This window comes from Papilio xuthus, unplaced genomic scaffold, assembly GCF_000836235.2.
Source record: "Papilio xuthus unplaced genomic scaffold, Pxut_1.1 DF825946.1, whole genome shotgun sequence".
NCBI classification, from domain to species: Eukaryota; Metazoa; Arthropoda; class Insecta; order Lepidoptera; family Papilionidae; genus Papilio; species Papilio xuthus.
In genome coordinates, this window is record NW_013532703.1 from 7326248 (window position 1) to 7350170 (window position 23923).

At 33.0% G+C, this 23923-nt stretch overlaps 1 protein-coding gene across 2 annotated transcripts in view; it reads right to left on the reverse strand.

Moving 5' to 3' along the window:
- conu (Rho GTPase-activating protein conundrum) overlaps nt 1–23923 on the reverse strand; it is a 64444-nt gene that overhangs the window by 18608 nt on the left and 21913 nt on the right. For both annotated transcript variants that reach the window (XM_013321350.1, XM_013321351.1), the window contains one exon: nt 16366–16513. In XM_013321350.1, the coding sequence (XP_013176804.1) occupies nt 16366–16513 (148 nt within the window). The remainder of the gene's footprint in view (nt 1–16365; nt 16514–23923) is intronic.

Here is a 23923-nt window from a genome sequence, read left to right on the forward strand (position 1 = left end):
AATTTTAGACATTATTAGGTGGAATCATTTGGAGCGAGAGAATTAAGTGAGGGGACATAAATGTTGATATTTTAATAAAGCTAGTGTTGCGCTGATACACCGGCACAGTGTCGGATTTTCTTTCTAACAGTACATACATACTTATTGTATCAAAATCAACTCACTCTACTGACGGGCTCGGAGCCTGCCCTAAGTGACTAGGAGTTAGTCAACAACGCTGGCCTAGTACGGGTTGATTTCACAAATATCTTTGAATTTCATCGGAGATATGTACAGGTTGCATCACGATGTTTTCTTTCAAACCCTGAATTCAAACCCAGGACTTGCAGATTACAAGACAAGAGCTTAACCCCTGATACACTGACGATCTTACTCGACTTATAGTATATAAACATTAAATTTAAATATAACTTTTTTTTGTTAAAACAAAATCAATGTTACAGGCAGTCATTAAGTTAGAAACAATACATAATATTATAGTCTGTGCACCGTTAAGTTACAATCGCGGTCAATTTTGACCGGCCACAACTAAACGGGAACACTGTGTTAGCATTCACCTACCTGACGAGAATCGATTACGCATCGATTGTCACCGGCAAACCTCGTATACCGTCCGTTTGTAATTTGCCTAAACATATAGTTAATCTGCATTTAACTTATCGAACAAATTCATACACAAAATGACGTTCAAAGGTTGGTAGCGGTAAACTTTCGGGCGTACAATTAGGCAGTAAATAATGCCACTAATTAAATATCAATTTTAAATACCGAAATCTAACGTGTCAATTTGTAAAATATCCAAGCAAACTACAAATAGGCGGCGTACACAATTAATCGGTAACAGTTCTACATTTAAACACGTATGTATTAGTATAGAATGACAATCATATTGACAGTAATGTAGAATATTTCATGTTGATTGTGAAAGTCTGTGATAATGCACGTTGATTTATTGCAGGCGTATGAGTACACTTTGTCTAAATAACAACGGTAAATGGTATTGAATGGGTTAATGTGGGAGTAAGACATAGATGTTACAATCTAGACAAACGAAACGGTCTTCTTACTGACCAAATAACGGTCCCAATGTGGCTGTTACTTAAGCAGGATGCATTATTTTATAAGTACGAAATGACCTTTATATTTAGCGAATTAAGTTACAGTCGTATAACGTCAATATTCAAATATTTGATGAATTCAACGCGCATTGAATGGTCAGCGCACGCGCATATGGGACAATAGCCTGTCACATATCTCTGCTGCATTGACGCATACCGTCTGTCCGTTGCTAAGGAAAACATTCTATGCAAATCGTTTGAAGTTTTGGTAAAAGAATATTACAAACTAGCTGTCGCCCTTGACTCCGTCCGCGTGGATATATAAAAAAACATAATTAGTATATTATATAAACTTATTTATAATATAAGTAAGTTAAATAAAAAGCAGCTCTTCAAGGCATAAATTCGAAAAAATAAATAAAAAAAAGATATTAAAAAGTATCCTATGTCCGTCTCCTGGCTCTACGCTACCTCCTCAAATACTTTAACTAACGCGACTTTCTTTTATTTGTATAATATATAGATAGATTACAAAACATCAAAAGGAACATACGTTTTGATTAAATTATACGAGTATATCCTTATTTTAGATTTAAAAAACAACGCTGATTACGACACAGATTACAGTGTGTTACTTTTATTTAAGTAAGCATTAATTTAAACAAAATTAACTTACAACTACCAGTAGAATAGGAAATGAGATAGCCACTAACAGTAATTATCCAAATTTCACCGTAAACAATTCAATGCATAGATAAAAACGTCTTAATAGATGCACAACAATGACCGCCGCGAGAGGGCGCTGTCAGTTCCCACGTGCGTGTGACCGCGTGCTCGACACCGTGACGTCTGGGGTTCTGTACACCCGCTTTTAGATATTGTAACGTTGTTAGTAATAATAATCATACGTTCCCAGGAATATCAGCAGTTTTACACTTCATTGGTTATATAAATTATATACTTTTTGTTTGTAAATAGCGAAAATTATTGTAAAAAAATATGTTAACGTCACTAATTTAAATAGTCTTAAGGGATGAAAGAAACTGTAGATGTATAACTATAACAAACTGTTTTAAATATAAAACGTGCTAATATAAATGTACACACTTAACGAGGTCAATTCAAAACGCTTTTCATTTCGTCAATCATATTTATGAAAATTTGCAAATGTGTTGGTTCATTGCATCAACATTGGTGTAATGTGCCAAATATTAAAAAGAGCTAATATGTACGTAATTGGTTCCAGTCAAGGGTAAACAGTAATGTCACTTTCATTCTTTGAACAACCTCATGATCTAAACCAGTGGTTCCCAAACTTATTTTCTTTACTGCCCACTTAGAGAATAAATATTTTTTTTGCGCCCCCATATTTTCATATATTTAAAAACCACTATAACTTCGAATTAAATTAATTAATTATTGTGACCTAAATATGTATATTAACGGAGAAGTTTAAACGAAACTTTTGCTATGACCCGCAACTTGATACCTGCAGCGCCCACAAGGGGGCGTTATCGCCCACTTAGGGAAAGACTGATCTAGACTGATCGATAGATCTAAAACTGTTGATAATACTAAAAGGTTGTAAATTATTTGCTAATCGAGAAATCGTTAGCAGTACACGAGCGAGACAAATCGCGAGAGTTGACATTTGAACATCGATCACGATCGGGAAAATCGATAGGACAAAATCGATTTCCCCATAAAATGGAAGAAAGTACAGTCGTGTTCGAAATCATGTGGCGACATAATGACAGCAGACAATCGGCTCCCACGCGAAAGTGGCTGCGGTGTCGACTGTCGACTGCCGAGCTCGGTTCTTGTAAACTGTTGTTGATGATTGTACGAACATGTAACACTACGCATTGTGTAAAACAACGACGTCTTCTTTATCGAAAAGACTTAAAATTGTATGGTACAGTCGTGAACGTAATACCAATAAGGATTATTAAATAAAATGGATCCGGTGGCATAAGATGATTGCGAATTGAATAAGCACTTAAAGCTATACGTAATTTAAAGCCGGTGGTGTTGTCTCCAGCGCGGGACAGGCGCGATACTACTGACAAAGCTTTATGACTTGCAGATACAGTCGGTCCGTGTACGGCGGATCTTGCTGCCGCAATATTATTAATCCTGGCATATTTCGAAAACTGTAATATTGCAACATAGTGACATAGCAATAAACAGGATGTTTAAATTCACTTCAATGTCAATTTCGGTACCTTCTTTGTACGCCATGGACTTGGCCTTTGAGACATCCTGTATATGCCATTATTACAGAGGATGTAAAAGAAGAGACTAACTATTCACAATTTGTACTTTGATATCGAATGTAGATTACGTCGGGGACGTACAACAAGGTCGCGAACGAAATGGTAATAAAATGATGTCATTACATGCCTAATAAAAACTCGACTTCTTATCGTACAGAGCCCTGTGTAATTAAACACTAACGTTAATTCTACAATGTTTTTAAAATCTTATTTTTTACCGCCGACTACAAGACATTTTCTTAAAATAATTCGATGGAAACTTTATTTAACTGCATTTGAAATCGATTTTTTACAATTGTGACAAATCAAATCGTAATTTTTTATGTTTATTTTATTCATACAAACAAAACAACATCAACTGAAACGGAACCGCTAACTTAAATTGCAACTTTGAGTACTTCTTAAAATGTGATAATCAAATAAAACTATTACACTTAGGAACCCAAAAAGTCACGTCTCTTGCTTCTACAAAAATATTATTATTGTAGAAGCAAGAGACGTGTGTCAGGAGCGCAGCAATCGAAACTCTGTGGTCTCTGCCTACACCTGTGGGTTACGGGCGTGCATAATACTGAGGAATATTTTATTAGCTGGTGTTATTGTTTCAAATCGCAGAATAAGGTTCTTCGTTTGGTGTGTATACTACAAAGAGTATGGGTAAAGCCTATGCCTTACAGTGGACTGACACAGTATGATGTTGGAATCCTCAAGTCATATAGTTTTATGAGTTGGATTGCATATTCCGTGTTGAGGGAAAGTCCTAGTTTAGTGCATACAGTAATTGTACGCTAGAGACAAGTTTCTACTCAAACTATTGCTACAGGCTTGACGGATTTCCTCATAACACGCTAGATCTTGTTATTCTTGTAACTAAGACAATTTAAACCTGTGCGCCAATCATGCGGTATATTTAACGTTTACTTACTGTTGGTTAGATCAGCAAGCTTTTTGTTTACATCTCGTACAACATTTAAATCATATTAAGTTATCTTCGCGGCTTCGTCCGCGAGGATTGAAAAAAATCTTAGTAAGTAGCCTATGTATTCTTCTCAACCATGTTCCTGGGTCAAATTCATCGAGATATGTCAAGCTAGTTCTAGAGTTACCTTCTAACAAACATCCATCTAAACTTTCGCATTTATAATATTATTATTATTAAGAAGTAAGATAAGATAGTAAGATATAAAAATATAAGATTAGATATAAAGATTCTTCGTCGTATTTGATTTGATGCATAAATAAACATGCCATTATTGCCCCGCGTTGTCACAATCAGAAAAACAAACATCTTTGTTATTAATATTATCTGTTCTGCGCACTGCGACGCACAATGGCAGCCAGATAAAACGATTGACAAAACAATGCCCAGCTAAATTATATCTCAATCAATATTTTAATATCGACATATCTACGTATATATTTTTAAAATTAATATATATTTTTTTATATCATAAGGTGGCAAACGAGCGAGCGGCCACCTGAAATCGCTAAAATAGCGATGTGACCGTTGCCCATAGACATACGCAATTGCATATGCGTTGCCTTAAATCGACGGAGGAGAGGATGCACATAAAGAAAATATTTTTCATTTCCATGCATACTCTCATCCGGAAAGTCCACCTCCCATCCTTTTATAAGAAAAAGGGTGGGAAGGGAAAGAGGACTAAATTAGGCCTCCGGGACGCACACTCATCTGACGAAACGCGGAATTGCTTCCACATCACGCCTGTCTTCAATTCCTTAAGCTGTATTTAATTCGACAAAGTTTCGCAACGTTTTTATAATTATTCGTCTCGACACAATTAATCTATTTTTCTAATCAATAAACCGTTTCTTTTACCAAACAAATATGTAATTAACAACGCACCTCAATACGTCAAAAGGTACAATTAAAATACATTCCGATATAACTGGTCTAAAATATACTCTATGCAATTGTAATACAGGTTTTTAGGACAAGATTTAGTTAATCCGATTAAAAGAATACCAGGCTCCCACGCCGAGATGACGAATGTATCGTAGGCTGAAGTTGATTTGGACAATTATAATAATGGTAACAAGTAGGTCGTCTCCCAGGACGTGTTGCGGCACAGATGATATCATTGTACAGACTTTAAGCTGATTGTAGATTGACTCTTACCGGTTTATGCGACCCTGGTATGTGCTTTAATATTGTGAAACAAGCTCAAATAAAGTAATTGTTTTCATAGCAAGTTTTCTTTAATGAACAAAACAATTTTAAAGAAATACGCGTATAAAAGTAATTAGACGCGACAAATGTACAAAATTGTCCATATGCTTTGCTGAAACACTTATAAATCGAAAGATTTTATTAAGAAGCGCGTGGTACAAAGACAGTTGTAATAAATCGTCTTCACCGTTACATTCCGACCGCGGACGGACGGCGAAAAAAAACCACAACAAACTAAACGCAACCAATTCAAAACGCTCCCATTGCTCGAGTGAACACACACAAAAACTTTCCTTACTCTTATAGCTGTGGAAAATTATATAAAAAAAACGATTAAAGATCTCAACTCAACCAGTGAACTATATTTAAAAGTCGGTCACAACTCTGTTTTGAAGTTTTATTTATATTTTGTTATCACTTAATGGTAAACATTATTTTTTATTGGTAAAATAAATCAATGGAAGCTAAATAAAAATCTAACCTCGATTAAAATTCCATTCGCCAAACACTATAAATAAAAATAAAAATAAAATAAAATAGCCTTTTATTCAGATCTGCTTACAAGTTACAATAAAATAACAAATATAATTTAAGTTTGTAAGTATGGAGGTAGAAGTATTAAAAGTTGAAATATAAATGTTGATAAATAAGTAAAATAAGATTAGACGTTAAATGTTACACTTCCAGTATACTTTTTTTGCTTATTTTCTGCAGATCTGTTTGCCAGTTGGCAAAGGCCTCCTCCAGTCTTTTCCACTCACGCCTTTCTCTCGCTACTCTGTTCCAGGTTACCAAACACTATATTTTTATAAAAAAAAACTAGCTGTCACCCGCGACTCCGTCCGCGCGGAATTAAAAATAGATAGCCGATTCTCAGACTTATTCAATATGCTCACAAAATTTCACGAGAATCGGTCAAGCCGTTTCGGAGGTGTATGGGAACGAAAATTGTGACACGAGAATTTTATATATACACTAGCGGACCCGACAGACGTTGTCCTGTCTACACGTCTATAATTTGACACTGCGATGGTAGCGCCGTCTGTCGGATCCAATGTAAAACTTTCCAAAATCAACAACTACTAATAAATTAACAATTAATTAAAAAAACATTGTCCAGCGGACAAAATTGTGAATCTAAACCATTCCCAGATCCCCTTGAACACACACAAAAAATTTCATCAAAATCGGCCCAGTCGTTTGAGAGAAGTTCAGTGACATACACACTCACAGAAGAATTATATATATAAAGATAAGATATTCAAAAATTTTAATCGTAACCATTACAATAAATAGATTGTTGATTTAAATATGTAAATCGTAGCAACAGTAAAAATAAAAACTTTTTGTCATATAGAACACAATAACATTCACAACCAATCAGATTGTAATGCCTAAAATAAAGAAGCGTTTACATTAGACGTAGTTCTGTGCAAATAGCACAGAACTACACAGCGGCTGGTACCGACGTAACGGGTGTCATTATGCCAACCGCATTCGAACTTTATTAGAATTTCACCGTTGTACCAATACACATTTTCACAGTTTCTCACTAACCATACCTTTTTGGATATTGCGGTTTTGTTAACTACGTTATATCAAGTAAAAACATGTTTTGAAATATTTGTACTATTTATTTTTATAAAGTCCTGTGTAACAAGACTTAAAAAAAATATTATATTTAATAATTTCAAGAATTTAATTTTAAGTGATCTTTTATCAAGCGATATTTATCTTATATATAGTCATAGCATTATAGTAGAGGTTATACTAATAAAAGAAGCCATTTAAATACAATAAAAAAAACCAATGCCAAAAAAAACTGAATATCTTCACGCATAAAATCCAATAAAATATTTATTCATGTGTTTATGTCTGTTGGATTTTTTACTTATTATACTTGTCTATTTGACTGTACCTGGCGGGTATTCTTACAACGAACGTTAAGAACAGTTAAACTGGTCGCGACTGTACCAGTGTGAGAGGTCGAGAGGTCAGCTTCCGCGACTATACTACGTAACAATACGTAAGACGAATTCATAATTTCATATACACAAACCATAAACCACAAACGTGCTTAGGTTTGTCTAGTAAAGGAATTAAATTTGTTACCCACTTAGGATCGAATATTGTTCAGAAAACTATCACAGAACTTTAATTTAGCAATTATTTTCAGAACTATTACAGTGAAATAAAATTTGACGCTTACAATGGACTGATTTTAAGAACTTGTCATAGTAACATATTTATAACGTGGTATTTATAGCTCTTATGGTGACAGTTTGTTGTTGACTTTATATCGTAAGTGGGTATCGAATTTATTTCCTTCACTGTATATATTGATTGGGTCTAATCATACAGTGTGAGGCTGCAATATCTAATTTTCCTTTCACTAGTTCACTAAGCTATTTTTATTATGGACTTTCTATTTAATACTCTACGTGATGTCTTTATTACGTATTTTAATAATGACTGCTGACATCTGTTTAATGTGTTATTGCTATCAATGTGAAAGGAGATTTCTATTTCATTATGTTTTAATATAATAGGAAATAATTAATAAGCTTAAATATATTTTTTTTTTATCATAAGGCGGCAAACGAGCGAGCGGCCACCTGAAATCGCTGAAGTAGCGAAGTGACCGTTGCCCATAGACATACGCAATTGCATATGCGTTGCCTACCTTTAATCGACGGAGGAGAGGATGCACAGAAAGAAAATATTTTCCCTTTCCATGCATCCTCTCATCCGGAAAGTCCACTTCCACTTCCCATCCTTTCCTTATATTATAAGAAAAGGGTGGGAAGAGAAAGAGGACTAAATTAGGCCTCCGGGACGCATAATATATAATAATATGTTAAAATACTGCCACAAGAATGTTGATTAACATTTAAATAATTCCTTATTATAAATTATCTGACGCTGAGTAGGTAAGCAATCACTAAGGGTCAGCATAAATGATTATGAGAACGGTATATTGTTATTTAAAACACAAAATACTTTTCCAAATAAAAAGCTTAGTTCTCACGTCGGTACAAGGGTAGTAAGGCGACCTAATCAGACTTCATAGACAAAAACTCTGAAATAACTAGAGCGTGACAAACAAACAAAATGTTATTGCGCTAAGTATTATTATCAACTGTGTAGTGACCGTCAAACTGTGGGCTTTCACTGTCAAAGGAATACAATGACAAGATGAATAGATTTTGTATGAATACTGTCGCAATGGAAGTCCACGGTTACTCGCTTGTAACCGAGGTTGCGTAAACCGTACGGTTGTTAATGAATCGCCAGTTAACCGCGAGACGTGGTCGTTGGATAACTGCAGTTAACACCGCTAACCAGTTAATTGAACTTAGTTTAGATCTTCATCAGAACCTCGTTTAATGTAACATGAATAAAGTTAATTTTATAATGATTAGTATAAACAGTTTTATATTACAGGATAAGTTACCCGCGACTAAGCGGAATAAGAAAAAAACTAGTATTAAGTAAGCCTATATCACCCTATATCCGACGTTCTTACAGTGAAGGAAAACATTGTCATGCAACTTGCACATATCTGATAAGAAATTCAAAGATATGTGTGAAGTCAACCAACCCGCACTTGGCCAGCGTGGTTGACTATGGCATAATCACCCGTAATTTAGGATAGGCTCCGAGCCCCTCGGGGACGTATAGTGAGCTGATGATGATGTCACCCAGGGATAGTATAGCTTCCTAACAGTGTAAGAATTTTTCATATAGGTTCAGTAGTTTGCGAGCTTATTTAATGCAAACAATCAGATCTTTCTTCTTTACCACCAGGTTAGCATTTGTTTACTTTTAATAGATAGAAATAATTTATATTTTCCAAGCATCGAAATTCAAAATTAGAATGACATAAATTGATCTATTTAAGAATGCTATTTTGAAATAACATCATCATTTATTGATTAAAGGATACACAAAAGTGTAGAGTACTAAGTTCGAGTCAATTAGATTACGTCACGCAGTTTGACCTCAGGGTACAATGCTTTAAATGGATTGCGTAAGCGCAGATATTTTAGACAGTTACTGAATGTGAATAGGTACTCTTAACTATTCAGGCGTTATAACGAACTTAGAACGCGTTCACACTATCCCGATAATGTTGACATCCGTCTGATAAATGGTTAAATGGTCACAACTGCAATGGGGAACAGCGACATCTATTGGGAAAGTATAAAAATGTAAACTGCTAAAATACTGCTTGAAATATTGCCTTTTGTGATGATTTACAACCAAAGAATGTTAAATAGTTTTTGTACATTTGTAAATTTTTACTAAAAGACAGGAATAAAGTCTTGTTTTTCTTGTTTAGACTTTGAATTACTTTATAAAGTCATTAATTGTCATAAAAAATGTTTTGTCAAAAAATATTTTTCGCCAGTGTGTTAACCGCTTTATTGAAACTCGGTGAACGTTCTCAAAGTGAATTGTCAGTCTTAATAATTGGAATGGCAGCTATATCATTACTCTCCAACAATAATATTCATAAACTAACAGCTGCGATCTCGACAAATTGTTTGAAATAACTATCATGAATTAGTTGCTAAACTCAATGACAAAAATAGACCTTCAAGAATAGAGGAAATACATCGTTTGAACTAAACTTCTTGGTAAATAATCAAACCATATAAGATTTTTTTTTAAACCTAACCAAGAGTACAAGAAAAACTTTCGTTACTACGTCCTAAAGAAAATAGTTCCGTATTTTTCCGCTGGCAAGGTCTTTTATATTCGTGGTCGGACTATATAAGAAGTGCTATTAGTTTTAAATTAAACAGCCATCAGTAGAATGTCAATCTTCACGTCCTCAAATAATTCATTAAACTAAATTATTCACAGCAAATAACTATCAAGGTTGACATTTAAGGTTTTTTTTTTAGCAAATTACGCGCACAGCAAGGCTGTATTAAAATTTTCGCATATAAAATACGATGTTGTTTGCATAAAATACTTTATCCATTATCTATAATTTACACTGAAAATTATTTGGTGATTACCAGCATGATTTGTTGTTATTACTAGATTCTACGCAGTTTCGTTTTTTTATTAATGACTTCAAAGTTTATTGAATATTGGCCACGCCACTTGACTTGTGTACTCAAAAGCATTAAAACAAATAAAAATAGAGATACTTAGAACAATTAGGACCTAACTATAAAAATCTAAGACAGTGTTACATTTTAGCTTAAACATATGTCAACTTTTTTTTTATATCATAAGATGGCAAAAGAGCGAGCGGCCACCTGAAATAGCCGAAATATCGAAGCGACCGTTGCTCATAGACATATGCAATTGCATATGCGTTGCCTACCTTTAATCGATGGAGGAGAGGATGCACAGAAACAAAATATTTTCCCTTTTCATGCATACTCTCATCCGGAAAGTCCACTTCCACTTCCCATCCTTTCCTGCTAAAAAAAATAAGGTGGGAAGGGAAATAGGATTAAATTACTTGACCTTTTCATCGCACGCTGAAATAAGACATTACTGGAAGTCTTGAAATATAATTATACGAAAGCAGTTTTTGATACATATCTACATATTTAAGTTTAAAACATAGTCTTTTATAACCTCTACGTCGTCCAATCACGTATCAATCACCGGCGATGAAAAGGTTAAAACACGTGTTTAACTGTATTCTTGTCAGTCTTTGAGTAATACAGTTGTTATTTGTAGATTAAAATATAATAAAAAGTTTCTAAAACGACAAAAGAATGTATTATAAATACAAATTAAATAACAGATAAATAATATTCCATAAACAACACTATTATTTATTCCTTATACACATGTAAAGAATACTCACGTATTTTATAAATGCAATAAATTCATACCATTAATATATAAAAACAAAACATTACTTGTTCAGTGTACATTCTTCAACAATTCAAATGTTAGATTGCGAGCACAGACAAGAATGCTTTCTTCTGGTATGCTTACTGTATGCTTCGAGCGATTAGCATGCGCCCGGCGGCCGACATTCCGATTTACTATCATCTCGAGAATTCCTCAACTCAAGTATTTAATACTGAGCATATCACCCGGAACTCTGAATTACTTTAATTTTGAAAACTATTTGGATTAATATATTTTATCTGTCTACTCTATTTATTAAAATAAATTACTACATATTTAACTAAACTTACAACGTTTGTTAATATTTCCCTCGTGTTAAATACAACTAGATGTTGTTTATTTCTGTTGTTTTGCAACAACGTGATTAAATTCCTATTCAAAGGGCGTTGAATATTTAATTAATTCTAATTTATTTGTAAGACAGACATAAACAGTGTCTCGAGAAACTTTCTGAATTATTTAAATACTAGCTGTCGCCCGCGTCTCTTCCTTAGATTCCTATCTAGTTCAATCTTAAGTAATTTTAATCGTACAAAGTTCTTTTAAAATCAAAACTAATTTATCACAAGAACCAGAGACATTCTAACATCCAGCCAATATTAACATAACGCGGTCAGCAAACAATAATGGATGCCATATTGTTTATCAAACATCACAGCTCGTCGCCAGAATACTTCGCGTGTTGATAAACATGATGTAATAGACGTTTAGAACAGATTCTGAGGTCTTGATAAGATACAGCATCTGTTTACCTTATCTGGGTCTTTGACCGTCGCTAAGAGAACTTGCACCGCAGTCACTACAGAGTCCCTTATGATAATTAACACATAGACATTTATTTTCAAAGTGCAGCACTCAGTTGTGGTCTTGTCGTTATGTGGTCCACTTATGGAAAACCGATGATAGTACGGGAGACCTTGTTGCTTAGTTAACGACTCCCGCGCTGCCGCATTCAGTGACATTAAATGGTTCCTCTAGTGCAGGTTTAGTATGACACATCAAAGGTCTTCCTTAGTTACCAATCATCGACTATGAGTGCGACATAGTGAGCACAATTTTAATAACTTATCATCAACCGTCTCTACATGGAATGCATCTGACGGTGGGATATGGTTGCACGTCTCACGTCCTTCACGTTACAGTATGGCAGTCGGGCGCGACCTTGTGACCCTGGCGGTCGATGTCGCACCTCGCACGCCTCCCGTCGCGTACGTTCCGTTATACTGAATCTCATTCTGATAAAACAAGGCTCACCATACATTATTAAACAAAAATCAGGACTAGAAATCGATAAGTAAAAATATTTTTAGCTAGTTCTTTCTTTTAGTAAAAATAATGTTCTTGCAAAATACCTCCGAATGTCGATTCGATTGTTTCCAGCAAAAAATATTTACTTTAAAAAAAACCTGTGTTTTACTCTTTTAAAATGTTTACTTTTAAAAAAGTAGCATTTTACAACTTAATATTTTCGTTTGAATTTACAAAGTTTGTTTGTAGTCAACGAAGACTATCCTTGAGGTTACCAAAATCATGGTACGAGTGAAAATAACGGCCGCAACCGCATTATTGGTCGCACGGCAAACAGCGCTCCAGCCGACAGAGTAAACATTGCACTGCACACGCAATTCATAGCAGAGTCGGTCAGCGCCAAAAGTGACTGTCTTCATATTAGAAGACCGTTAATGAGCTTATGCTCATGAGTTGTGTTGAGAAATTCTTTCACCTTCTTTCAGCAACGGTATTTTTATAATACGGAAAGTGTAAATTGTCACAGCTTTTAATTACACTGTCCAAAATTTTTGACCTTGGTATGGTAACACTGGCCGTTATCAAATCATGCTTGTTTTTTTTTAATTAAAAAACAAAAGGCGCTAAACCAATGTTGAAAATTCCATAACATCATTGGTGCTACTATATTTTCACTACGTAATTGGTGTATTTTTCTCGTATCTAGTAGCTTTTAGCCACGAATTCGTCTATGCGAAAAAAAAATGGAAATAAAATGTAGGCTATGTTACAACAGTGATAAGGTACCTAATTGTTAAAGAATTTTCGAAATCGGTCCAATAGTTTATGAATTTATACGTTGCATACAAAAATACAAGTTTTCCTTCTTTATAGTAGTAGTATGAACACTTGTTCACCCAAGAGAAGTGAGTCTGAAAGTAAAATTGATTGCCGTACAATTGGTAATAAATGTTAAGGGCCTCTGTACAACGACGAATACAAGCACAGCGGCAGCAATAGTCGATGTAAATATGCTGCAGCACGCCAACTGCAAAGGATTCAACTGCTTGACCGTGTACAGCTGTCCTAAGTCTGTCTGTCCCAGTGACCTTTAAAGTAAGACTGTATATTATGTTCGTCAGGTTGCGGCCGCTTTAGGCGAAAGGCTTGCGTTGCGCGATTGAGAAATGCGATGGGAGTGTTGCCAGCGTTTTGTTTTATCGATCAACATTTACTCTGTACATTGGACAATAGTTGCTTCATATAATATAGGTGGAATACAAATTAATCAATTGCCCAATTGAGAAAAAATAAAAGAAAAACATTACACATCATACTGATCATTAAAAGGTTAACTAAACAATATGCTTTTAATATTTCAATTATTATCATACAAACTTCGTAGAGCCACAAAGAGGTTAAGAGTAAACAGGTTTTATTGAGTTTAAGAAAAATAAATAATAACTGGCAGGTACACATAATTGCATTTAAAATAAAAAAAAACAAAATTACAATCAAAGAGTAATCTGAACATTCCCAGGATTAAAAAATTCTAATTCTAAAAGTCAATCTTATTGATAAAATAATTGGTTATATGACTAGAATGCGGATCTTATTAACCCAATATTGCAAAATCGATATCAATCAGTAGGATTCCCGCTTCAATATCGATATCTTGTGGTCAGATAATCGATTGCATTACGATATTGATGCATTTTGCCGCGAGACGGCGTTGTGAAACGGGGGAAAACGCAAAGGTAATGGCGGTAAGAGAACTGTCATATATAGATTTGTGCTGATTGTAAAATTATACTATTATAATAATTATAATTCGATGTCGTGCGTATTAAGGAATTCCATTGGTTTTTCCTAACTAGAAAGTTCATCACTGTTAAATGTAATTCAATGACTAGATAAAACTAAATTGGAATAAAAAGGTAATGTTACTGTTTGCATAGAATAAAAAATATTGTACTAAATATTAACAGCGTAAGAAAACTTCTGAATGAACTTATTACGATTGAATCGATTAAATTATGAATGATTTCTTAATTTATTTTTTATCTGTAGTACTTGCAGGTTGTTAACATTGTACGCTTTATTTATTATCTGTGCTCAATTGTTTTAAAAATGTAGTCGAACAGGAAACTGACACAAGCGTAGTTTGCATTCGTCCTTAGCGCCTGCCTTCTGTATTTGTTTACTTCCTCGTAACATCATTTATTTGATAAGTTTCACTCAATTCTGAATATGTTAATGATAAAGGAAACGTAAGGTTACTTTTTCTATACGATTTTAATTTAATAAATTATGTATAACCTCCTTGAAGTGGCAATTGAAGGTTTCATTCACGTAGTTTAAATTATTAAAAAACGTTTAGGGCTATGGAAAATAATCGTATTTAGATTAATGAGCCTCTACTTTATTAAATAGTAAAGAGACTACCATTTTAGTGTGAAGCAAGAAATATGCAGTAACTTTATGCTACCGAGGATTTTGATTTGATTTTTGACGGCGCTTTTTAGCTTTGCTACATCCGAACTTGAATCTCTACACACATATATCATTAGTTAATAAGATATTTCAATATAAGGAAAATATGTCCGTTTGTCAAATAATAAATGTTGTTAAAGTTGACATAGCGTTGCGGCGACGCGATGGTGTAAGATTTGGGTGGGCCGGCCTTGCCGTGCTGGGGACGGCCTCAAACCAGTTCTTGGAGGCCTCTCGCGCCGACGAGTAAAAGTTACCTCGAAATTTCTTTTTCTTATTTAATTGGATTCCATGCACATATATGGAGGCTTATACTATGAATACATGATTACATAGCAAATGACGATACAGAAATATTGACTGTATAGTAAATCCTTCTACTAAATCCGCTTATGTATTTAGAAATAATTAAGTTTCACAGATCTAAAGTTGCTAGAAGTGTCTTCAATTCCAATAGTCACTGAAAATTAATGTACTTTTGGTAGGATTAATCTACTACATCTCTTGAAAATATGGTTTTCAAATATTTATGTAAGACGAGCGAATGGTATTCGGCCTTAACATGCACAGAATCCGGTGTTAGCCAACCGGATAACATTAACTTATATCTCGAGAGATTACTCTCAAGCGGTTCTTAATACTTGCCAATTGGAGCGAGAATTTTTGTTAGCGCTTCGCACAGGTGATTTTATTGATGTTAAAACTCTATTTCCACTAAACTAATATTCGAGGCACTTGTGGTTGCATGATAATATACTTAACTCAAGCAATCGTAAGCGACTAGTGGCTTAATGGAAAAGATGTTTAGGTTTCGTAATCTTTACCTTACTAAAAATTATCGCCTCTAGTTATAATTAACCTTCGTGTTTCTATTTAATATAATATAGCATATTACACGCGCCTTAATTAATTTTAAGTAACATATTATTCGATGTTACACATTTTATTAATAATTAAAGCAATGGAATATGTAATGAAGCAATTGGTTTTGATTTTCAATTTGGAATTTGAATGGTAAATATAATTAGGTCGTTGGTACAAAGATTTTGTAACATTATAATTAATGTAATTATTGAAGGTCTACAAGTAAGATATTAATAGCGGATTTTATTGCCCAAATAATTGTAGTATAGGTTCATAGATATGGTACATATATGACTAAAATATCGTCGGGAACTTTTTAATGACGTTACAATAAATCCCAATCGTTTATCTTCACATAATTATTACACACCTTCGTAATGATTATCTTCATCATCATTGTGGTGCGCGGTGCTGATCTGACGGCACAGATCCTCGTACTCGGCCCAGTAGGCAGCGAGCGCGGCAGGGTCCGGCGCCCGGGGCTCCACGCCACCCGGCATGCGGACTTCAGGCGACTCCTGCCGACAAACATACACTTTTATACACTGTTTGGATTATAATATTATACGTTGAATTGATCTACAGGCTTGATACTGATAGATTGACTAACCGTTGATTTCTGAGACATAACATACAAATAATAATATGTTTTAAACGATGATTTTGTTCTTAGAAACCCATGGTAAATTATATAATACGTTCACAGTTTATTGTTTTATATAACTATTGTATATTAGTTGTAAAATAAGAAGATGATTGACTTGATTATGACAAAATTAAATACACACTTGTTTTATGTACCAGTTTAAAATTGCATTAAATAGGCATAGATAAGCATCGAATGAGACAATCGTTTACAATAGTCAAGTGGGTCGAATGCGCCGCCTTTACGAAATACTTATTCACTAACCTGAACACTGAGGACAATGGATTTCAACATATGCGTATTATAAATAACGAAATAATTGCGACTGCGAATCATGTAACAATTTTATTTCAAATATTAATTTACACGAATACCTGTCACTTCAAAGTACACCAAGTTTTGTAGAAATTAAGATAAGAAACTCCTAGCAGTTACTACAATCAATCGTCATGTGGGAAATAATAAATCTAATTCAAGTCATTTCATTTGCTGTTGCATCTCTCGTTTACTCCCTTTCAGCTGTGTTCTTGTAAGAATTCTTTGAATAGCTTTCAAAGATGTTATTCAAAAAAAAATGAGTCGCCTAATTATATCTTTAAATGAGCAATTCTTGTATATATATATGTATATATAATTGGAATCTCGGAATCGGCTCCAACGATTTTCATAAAATTTAGTATATAGGGGGTTTCGGGGGCGATAAATCGATCTAGCTAGGAATCATTTTTAGAAAATGTAATTTTATTCGTGTTTTATCGATAATCAACTTAAACATAAACTTAACTTTTTCTATCGGTAACATCGAAAAATATTATTCATATTTCATCATTTTATTAGTAATTCGTACTTAAATATAATTTCCAAAAAACACAATTGAAACAAAAAAAATACCGGTCATCCAGGTACTGATTACATTAGTTACGGAGTAGATGATTTCAATGTGTTACGCTATTAAATTACATTTTCTTTAAACATTTCTTCCAGGATATTCTTTAGCGCTTCTGTAGGCCTAGCAAAATTATAGTGAAGAACGTCGTATATTCGTTTACGGCCAATAGGGGGCGCTGCACAAATTTAAATACAAATTTTGTCGATAACGATAAGATGACGTTTCTCAAAAATACTAATGCTAGAATGTAACTTATTGAGTTGTGCAGTTGAGACAGACTGCCTATAGATAATTTCCATATCTATTTATGTAACACATCGATCTTTTATCTCACACAATAAGATTATAAACGACTACATCTCACGTGCTGCGTTCGCAACATTAGCAAATACAAGTGGCAAGGCCGTCACTTTGAAATATTCCATTACAACACGTATTCAATACAATATAAACCCTATTCTTATTATGGTAAGTTTTAGAATACTAAGTTAGTACAATTTACTTAGAACTGGTAATTCTAATAAAAACTTATATTGATATTCAAACTCAAAAGAGTTTTGTACGAATTTGAATAAGATTTGTAAACTATTGTGATGAATATAAATAATCAATGAATATAAGTTATTGTTAGTCCGGTTTAAATTATTTTATTACATCTGCGTTATTTATTCAGTATCTGGATGTTTTATTTTACAGTACAAGTTCTTAACAACAATGTAGACATGAAATTCGTTTCTTATTACTACAACAGTTGCAGGTGCAAAGCGGCTAAAATAAACCAAATATGGTGCAAATATTCAATGAAATACCACAATGGATAAAACAATAAACGTAATATCGTTACTAATAGCATATAAACTTTAAGTTAAAGCATTAAGGTATTAAATCCATCACAGTTATTATAGAGTATGGCAACTTATGATTCAGATGTAAGTTGCCATGTTATTGGATCTCGTGTTCAAAAGAAATCGAACAATACGCCTTACGTAGTGTTTGTTATAAAAAATGCGTTTAATTCCTAATTTTTTACACCATAAAAACAACGAGAGAAAGCATTAAAATCAATATTTAAAGACATTTTTGTGTATGCAATTCTTATTTATATGTTTATTCTCGACCTAATAAAGCCTTATTTCCTATGTCTTTCTGTTTGTTACATACTTGCTTTTCCACTGATATACGTAAGATTTTCCACTCTTTAGTATGTTCCTTTCTTCCAATCACTTCTTGACACAAAAAACAACAAATCCGAATTTGATTTTTGCCTTACACTTAAAAGAAATCATTATAAAAATCGTGCCAAATTGAATTACAGTAAATCAAACAAACATTAAATAAATAATCATTAGAGACAGCATTCCTCACTTTGATCTAGTCATCGCCTGTCATGTGATTATGTAAACGCATGTGCGTTTGTTCAACATTTATTAAAAAAAGTACATAAATATTCCATCTCGAACCTTTTTCGCTAATTCACAGTAACATTTATTAATTTATAACTAAAAATGTGGTCTATTTAATCATGTTTGTACTCAGTTTTATATAAAAGTAATTAAAACATTTTTCGGATCGATCTCAAAGATCGAATATTGATTTAAGTATGTTGGTTATGTTTTAGAGGCCAGTATTATTCAACTGTATACTTAATGCAACATCGTGAATCAATTTCCCGCCAAGACGAGCGTAACACAAGTAAATTCACGCCGCATTTAGATATATGGGTTAGTTACAAGTTTCTCGCTCGCAATACATGGCGCGATAACTACCAATATAGAAGAGAAATATCTATGACAACGTCCTGTTCCGTTTCCGTCAGTGTTGCCATTATCGATTATAGAACGACCTCCTTTGTCTTTTGTTTGATTATAAAATTTATCATCTATTCACTGAAGGACATTTAAATCTTATTAATATTATAAATGCGAATGCATGTAAGGATGGATGTTTGTGAGAAGGTAACTACAGAACGTGTTTGACAATGACGTAAAAGATAGTCTGAAAGAACGAATAGGTTAGTAATTTTTTTTTTAATAGAATATGTGACTGAAGATTTTTTTTTTTAGTTTCATAGATTTTTTCCCTATTGTTTGTGTTAGAACAGGACCTTAGATATAATAAATCTCGTATTTCAAATTATTAAGGTATGATATTCGTTAAACAATACATATGACGTAAATAGTGACGTAATGTAGAGATTCAATAAAAAAATACGTGCTCAGAAACAAAGAACATTTATTAAAACACAAGAAATGATCAAGTTCAATGTCTTCAAACAAAAATTTCCACAAAATGACACGTAGAGTTTACGTCATTCATAATCCGATCACATTTCTTTTTAAGTTTCAAAGAAAAAAAAAAGAAATAGATATCTTAGGATAAAAGGGAATTGGAGTTAGTCTTCCTTATTCAGTAAGGAATGATCACCCTTGAACATGATATGCAACGCAGATGTTTCCTATATATTTAGAACTTTGTCCCTCTCTAGTTTAGTCACAATTTAAACTTAATTTATTTTAATTAATTTATAAATTTTCTTTTCATCCTTTTAGAAAGTTAATTTAGTTTAACATTAATATGTTTTTATTGTATTATGCATCGATTAAATAACTTTATTTACCATTTTCTATTTCAAATTATTGTGTTTAATTTTATTATAATACATTTACGTAATAATAGGAAATGTGAAATTCAATAATGTTTTTTAAATTATAATAAAGCGGCAATATATTATCCACTTTCTTATCGATATTTGTGATTTATTAATGTAAATAAATTCTGTATAATTTCCTTTATTTATGTAATCTTATTTCTACCTATTGTTTCACCTTTATATAAATAAAATAACAAAATCATTTCCTTATTCATGACTTATACCATTCTCCGGATGTTCAGGAATTTTAGGCCACTTACACACTAGAAGTAATAATTTTTCAATCGTAAACAAATTACATCGGCAATATTAATGTAAAAGGGATAGATAGAGATGGAGTGATGTTTGCAAAATTTAATTTTTTATCACATCCCTTGATACTTTATGCGATCCGTGTTCGGTTACATTGAAACTAAAACGATAAACGAAATCATTATTGAGTTTTAAAGATAATATGCAGGTTCAAAGAGACAGTTTTTGTAGCACTAAGTTTACCAGCTCGTTTCAGTCTCGTCTTCCAATAGACTGCTACATTATACAGGTGCATTACTGACCTTTAATAGTTCATTCACCTATATTATAAAATTAGAATTTACCAATTTAAAAACAAACAACTATTATCTCTGGAATTTTATAGAAACAAATTTGAATAAAACAAAAGAATAATCATTATAAAACCAGCTGGCATTCGAGATTCGACTTGATCTTCGAAAACGACGTCTAGTCAAGTTTAACAGCTGTTATATTTAAATTAACCGCTGAAATATTTTGTATTAATACACCAGAATATATACTATGTATTTCAATGTATTTTGTCCTTCTTTTAAATACGATTCAGAAAAGTTAAAAAGCTAACTTTTAGTGCACATTTCTCGTCCTAAAACTATCCTAAGGTACCACTTAATGCGTACGCCATACGATAGTAACACTTCTCCTCTTGCTAATATTATAAATGTGAATGTTTAGATGGATGTGTGTTTGAAGGTATCTCCAGAACGGCTGAACGCATGTCGATGAAATTTGGCGTACACTATGGCTACTAATTATGTTTTTATTTTAAATTCCACACGGACGGAGTCACGGGCGACCGCTAGTTGAGCATTAATTGCTAAAACAAGTCCAATGTGTATACACCTTAGTGTTGGCTGGATTTAAAAGCTATGTGGGTGTATGATGTCATCTTAGTCGCCTGAATCAGCCGCCGGCGACGCGAACATGACCCAAGGCTCAATGAACCGATCTTGTAACAAAATGAACACTCGTTTGCTATATCCTTACAAAGGATATTCACATTTTAACTGTATTATACAAAACTGATTTAATGCACAATTAGGATAGTAAAGGCAATATTATTGTTGTTATCTTCATCAAGTTTACGTGCTTCTTTATGCATAGATGAAAATATGCAACTATAGCGACTTTGTCATATGTTAATTTTATAGACACTTTCATATCTTATTTCATATTTGAGATTCAAAAATAAGTACAGAAACCAAAACTCGATCAGATCGCAACACACTGAACCATCACCAGGGCAACATGACCAATAAAATTATCAAAAGGATATTTTTATTACGTTCTAACAATTTCAATTTTGCGTCATCGTTAATTTCAATGAACATAGTTTTAAGAAACACCTTAGTCACTTTAACAACAAAGCAATTAAAGATATATTCCGAGATTTCCGAAGATTATGATCATATTATTCAATCGTAATATAATGACACATAGTAAATATTGGGGGGAAAACGTAAAAAAACAAGTTCATGAATGAAAACCTGATTCGAGCATTTATAGAAAGACTAACTGTCGCCCGCGATTCCATCCACACGGAATTAAAAGATATATAGTTAGTACCCTATGTGTTCTTCCGGACTATGTTTTAAATGTATACTAAATTTCATCGAGATCCGTACAGCCGTCATAGAGATACTTCCAAACAAACATCCATCTAAACATTCTCATTTATAATGTTAGTAAGATTTTTTTTAAATTTAATTTTATTATATTTAAATCTATCGTATCATTATCTAATTCGTATTATGGAATAATGTTAAACATATTATGTGATAAAACATGTTTTGTTATGCATTTGTGAAATTAATACAAATTAATATATTAAAAAGTAAAAGGAAATAATTTAAGTAGTGATCAATGTATTTAGTTTATATTTAGAACTAGATGTGCCCGCGACTTCATCCGCGTGATAAACTGTCTTCGGGAAGCAATTTCATGATTTAGGCTAATTGATTTATTTAAAATTGTTAAAGATTACAACAAAGAATCTTACAACCCTTTTTTCCTTTCCTTTATCAGGCTCTATCAGACTATCTGTGAACCTAATATCATTTAAATCGGTTCAGTAGTTTTGGCGTGAAAGCGTAACAGACGGTTAATTTAGAATTCATAATATTGTTAAGGATTAAATATATAGTGAGGATTTTCAGTCGGCCAATAATGGTTTTATTTAATGTTTATACTAGATATAAGAAAGTACAGTTAACACGAACTACATTAAAAAGAAAGGGATTACATAAGACGCGGTGTCTCGTTACTAACGAGTCTCGGAAACTCTCAAAAACAGAGTTATGATTATGTTTTAATAGTTAATTAATAAAAAAAAGAAAAGGGCCACTTGCACCTTATTACACATAATTACAGACAACTTTTACTTTGAGCACAAAGGAAACGAAAAAAGTCGTGTTTTAAAAAATGTAAAAAAAATATTATATTACAGGGTGTTTAAATTATTAAAAATTTTATTATTAAACTTTTTTGTAAAAGTAATGTTTTATTAAAATAAAATTAATATATTATGCTAATAACTACAATTTTGATGAAATTGGTACGCTAAAAAATATCGGATTTCCTTCACGAAAATACAATACAGGCTAATATTGTTATGTATTAAAAATAATTAAGGTACGAAAGAATAAAAAATACAACAAAAGAAGTTGCAATTATTTCATAAGCTAACAGCAAAGAGCAGAGCAAAAAGCTGTCTCGCTCCAAATGACGCGGACCGCGATGTAAAGACGGACAGACAGACATAATTAACATTACATCATTATAAGCAACTCACTTCAACATACACAGCGCCTATACGAACATAATGACATAGCAATTACCTACTTTCATTTTTCATATTAAATTACACATATAAGTTGACAAAAATTAAAAAAATATATATTCAGTTAAAATTCTAGAAATTAATACAATTGGAGTATCTGTATGTAATATCAAGATTTCGCACACGTGGTGGTAGATGAATTTCTGATAATGAACACTCAATTATCTAAATTTCTGTCTGTTAGTCTGTCTGTCCGCAAGGCCGCGTTTTTTCTATATAATCTCCAGAAGGTCTGGTAGCTGATGTACGTGTGCATAGTACAGGCTATTACTTCTTATCCTCATTCTGACTCCCAATTGAAAATAACAAAAATCGTAAAAGATTAAAATCGTGGTAAAATAGTGTTTTGTATTGTCTAGTACTCCATAGGAAACGTCACGTGAATTCAAATTTTCCGCAACATGTATCCGGTAACGCGATAAATGAGATAATACCATCTCAAAACACTCCATACGATAAAAATTGACCACTTTATGATTGATTGCTCGGTCATACTGATTACACATCTATTTTTATTCGGTAGTCGACTTGTTACGCACAATAATAATAAATCACAGGTTCTTAGAAACGGGAAACCCACAAGAGATACCGCAGACACGTTTTATATTGCTAA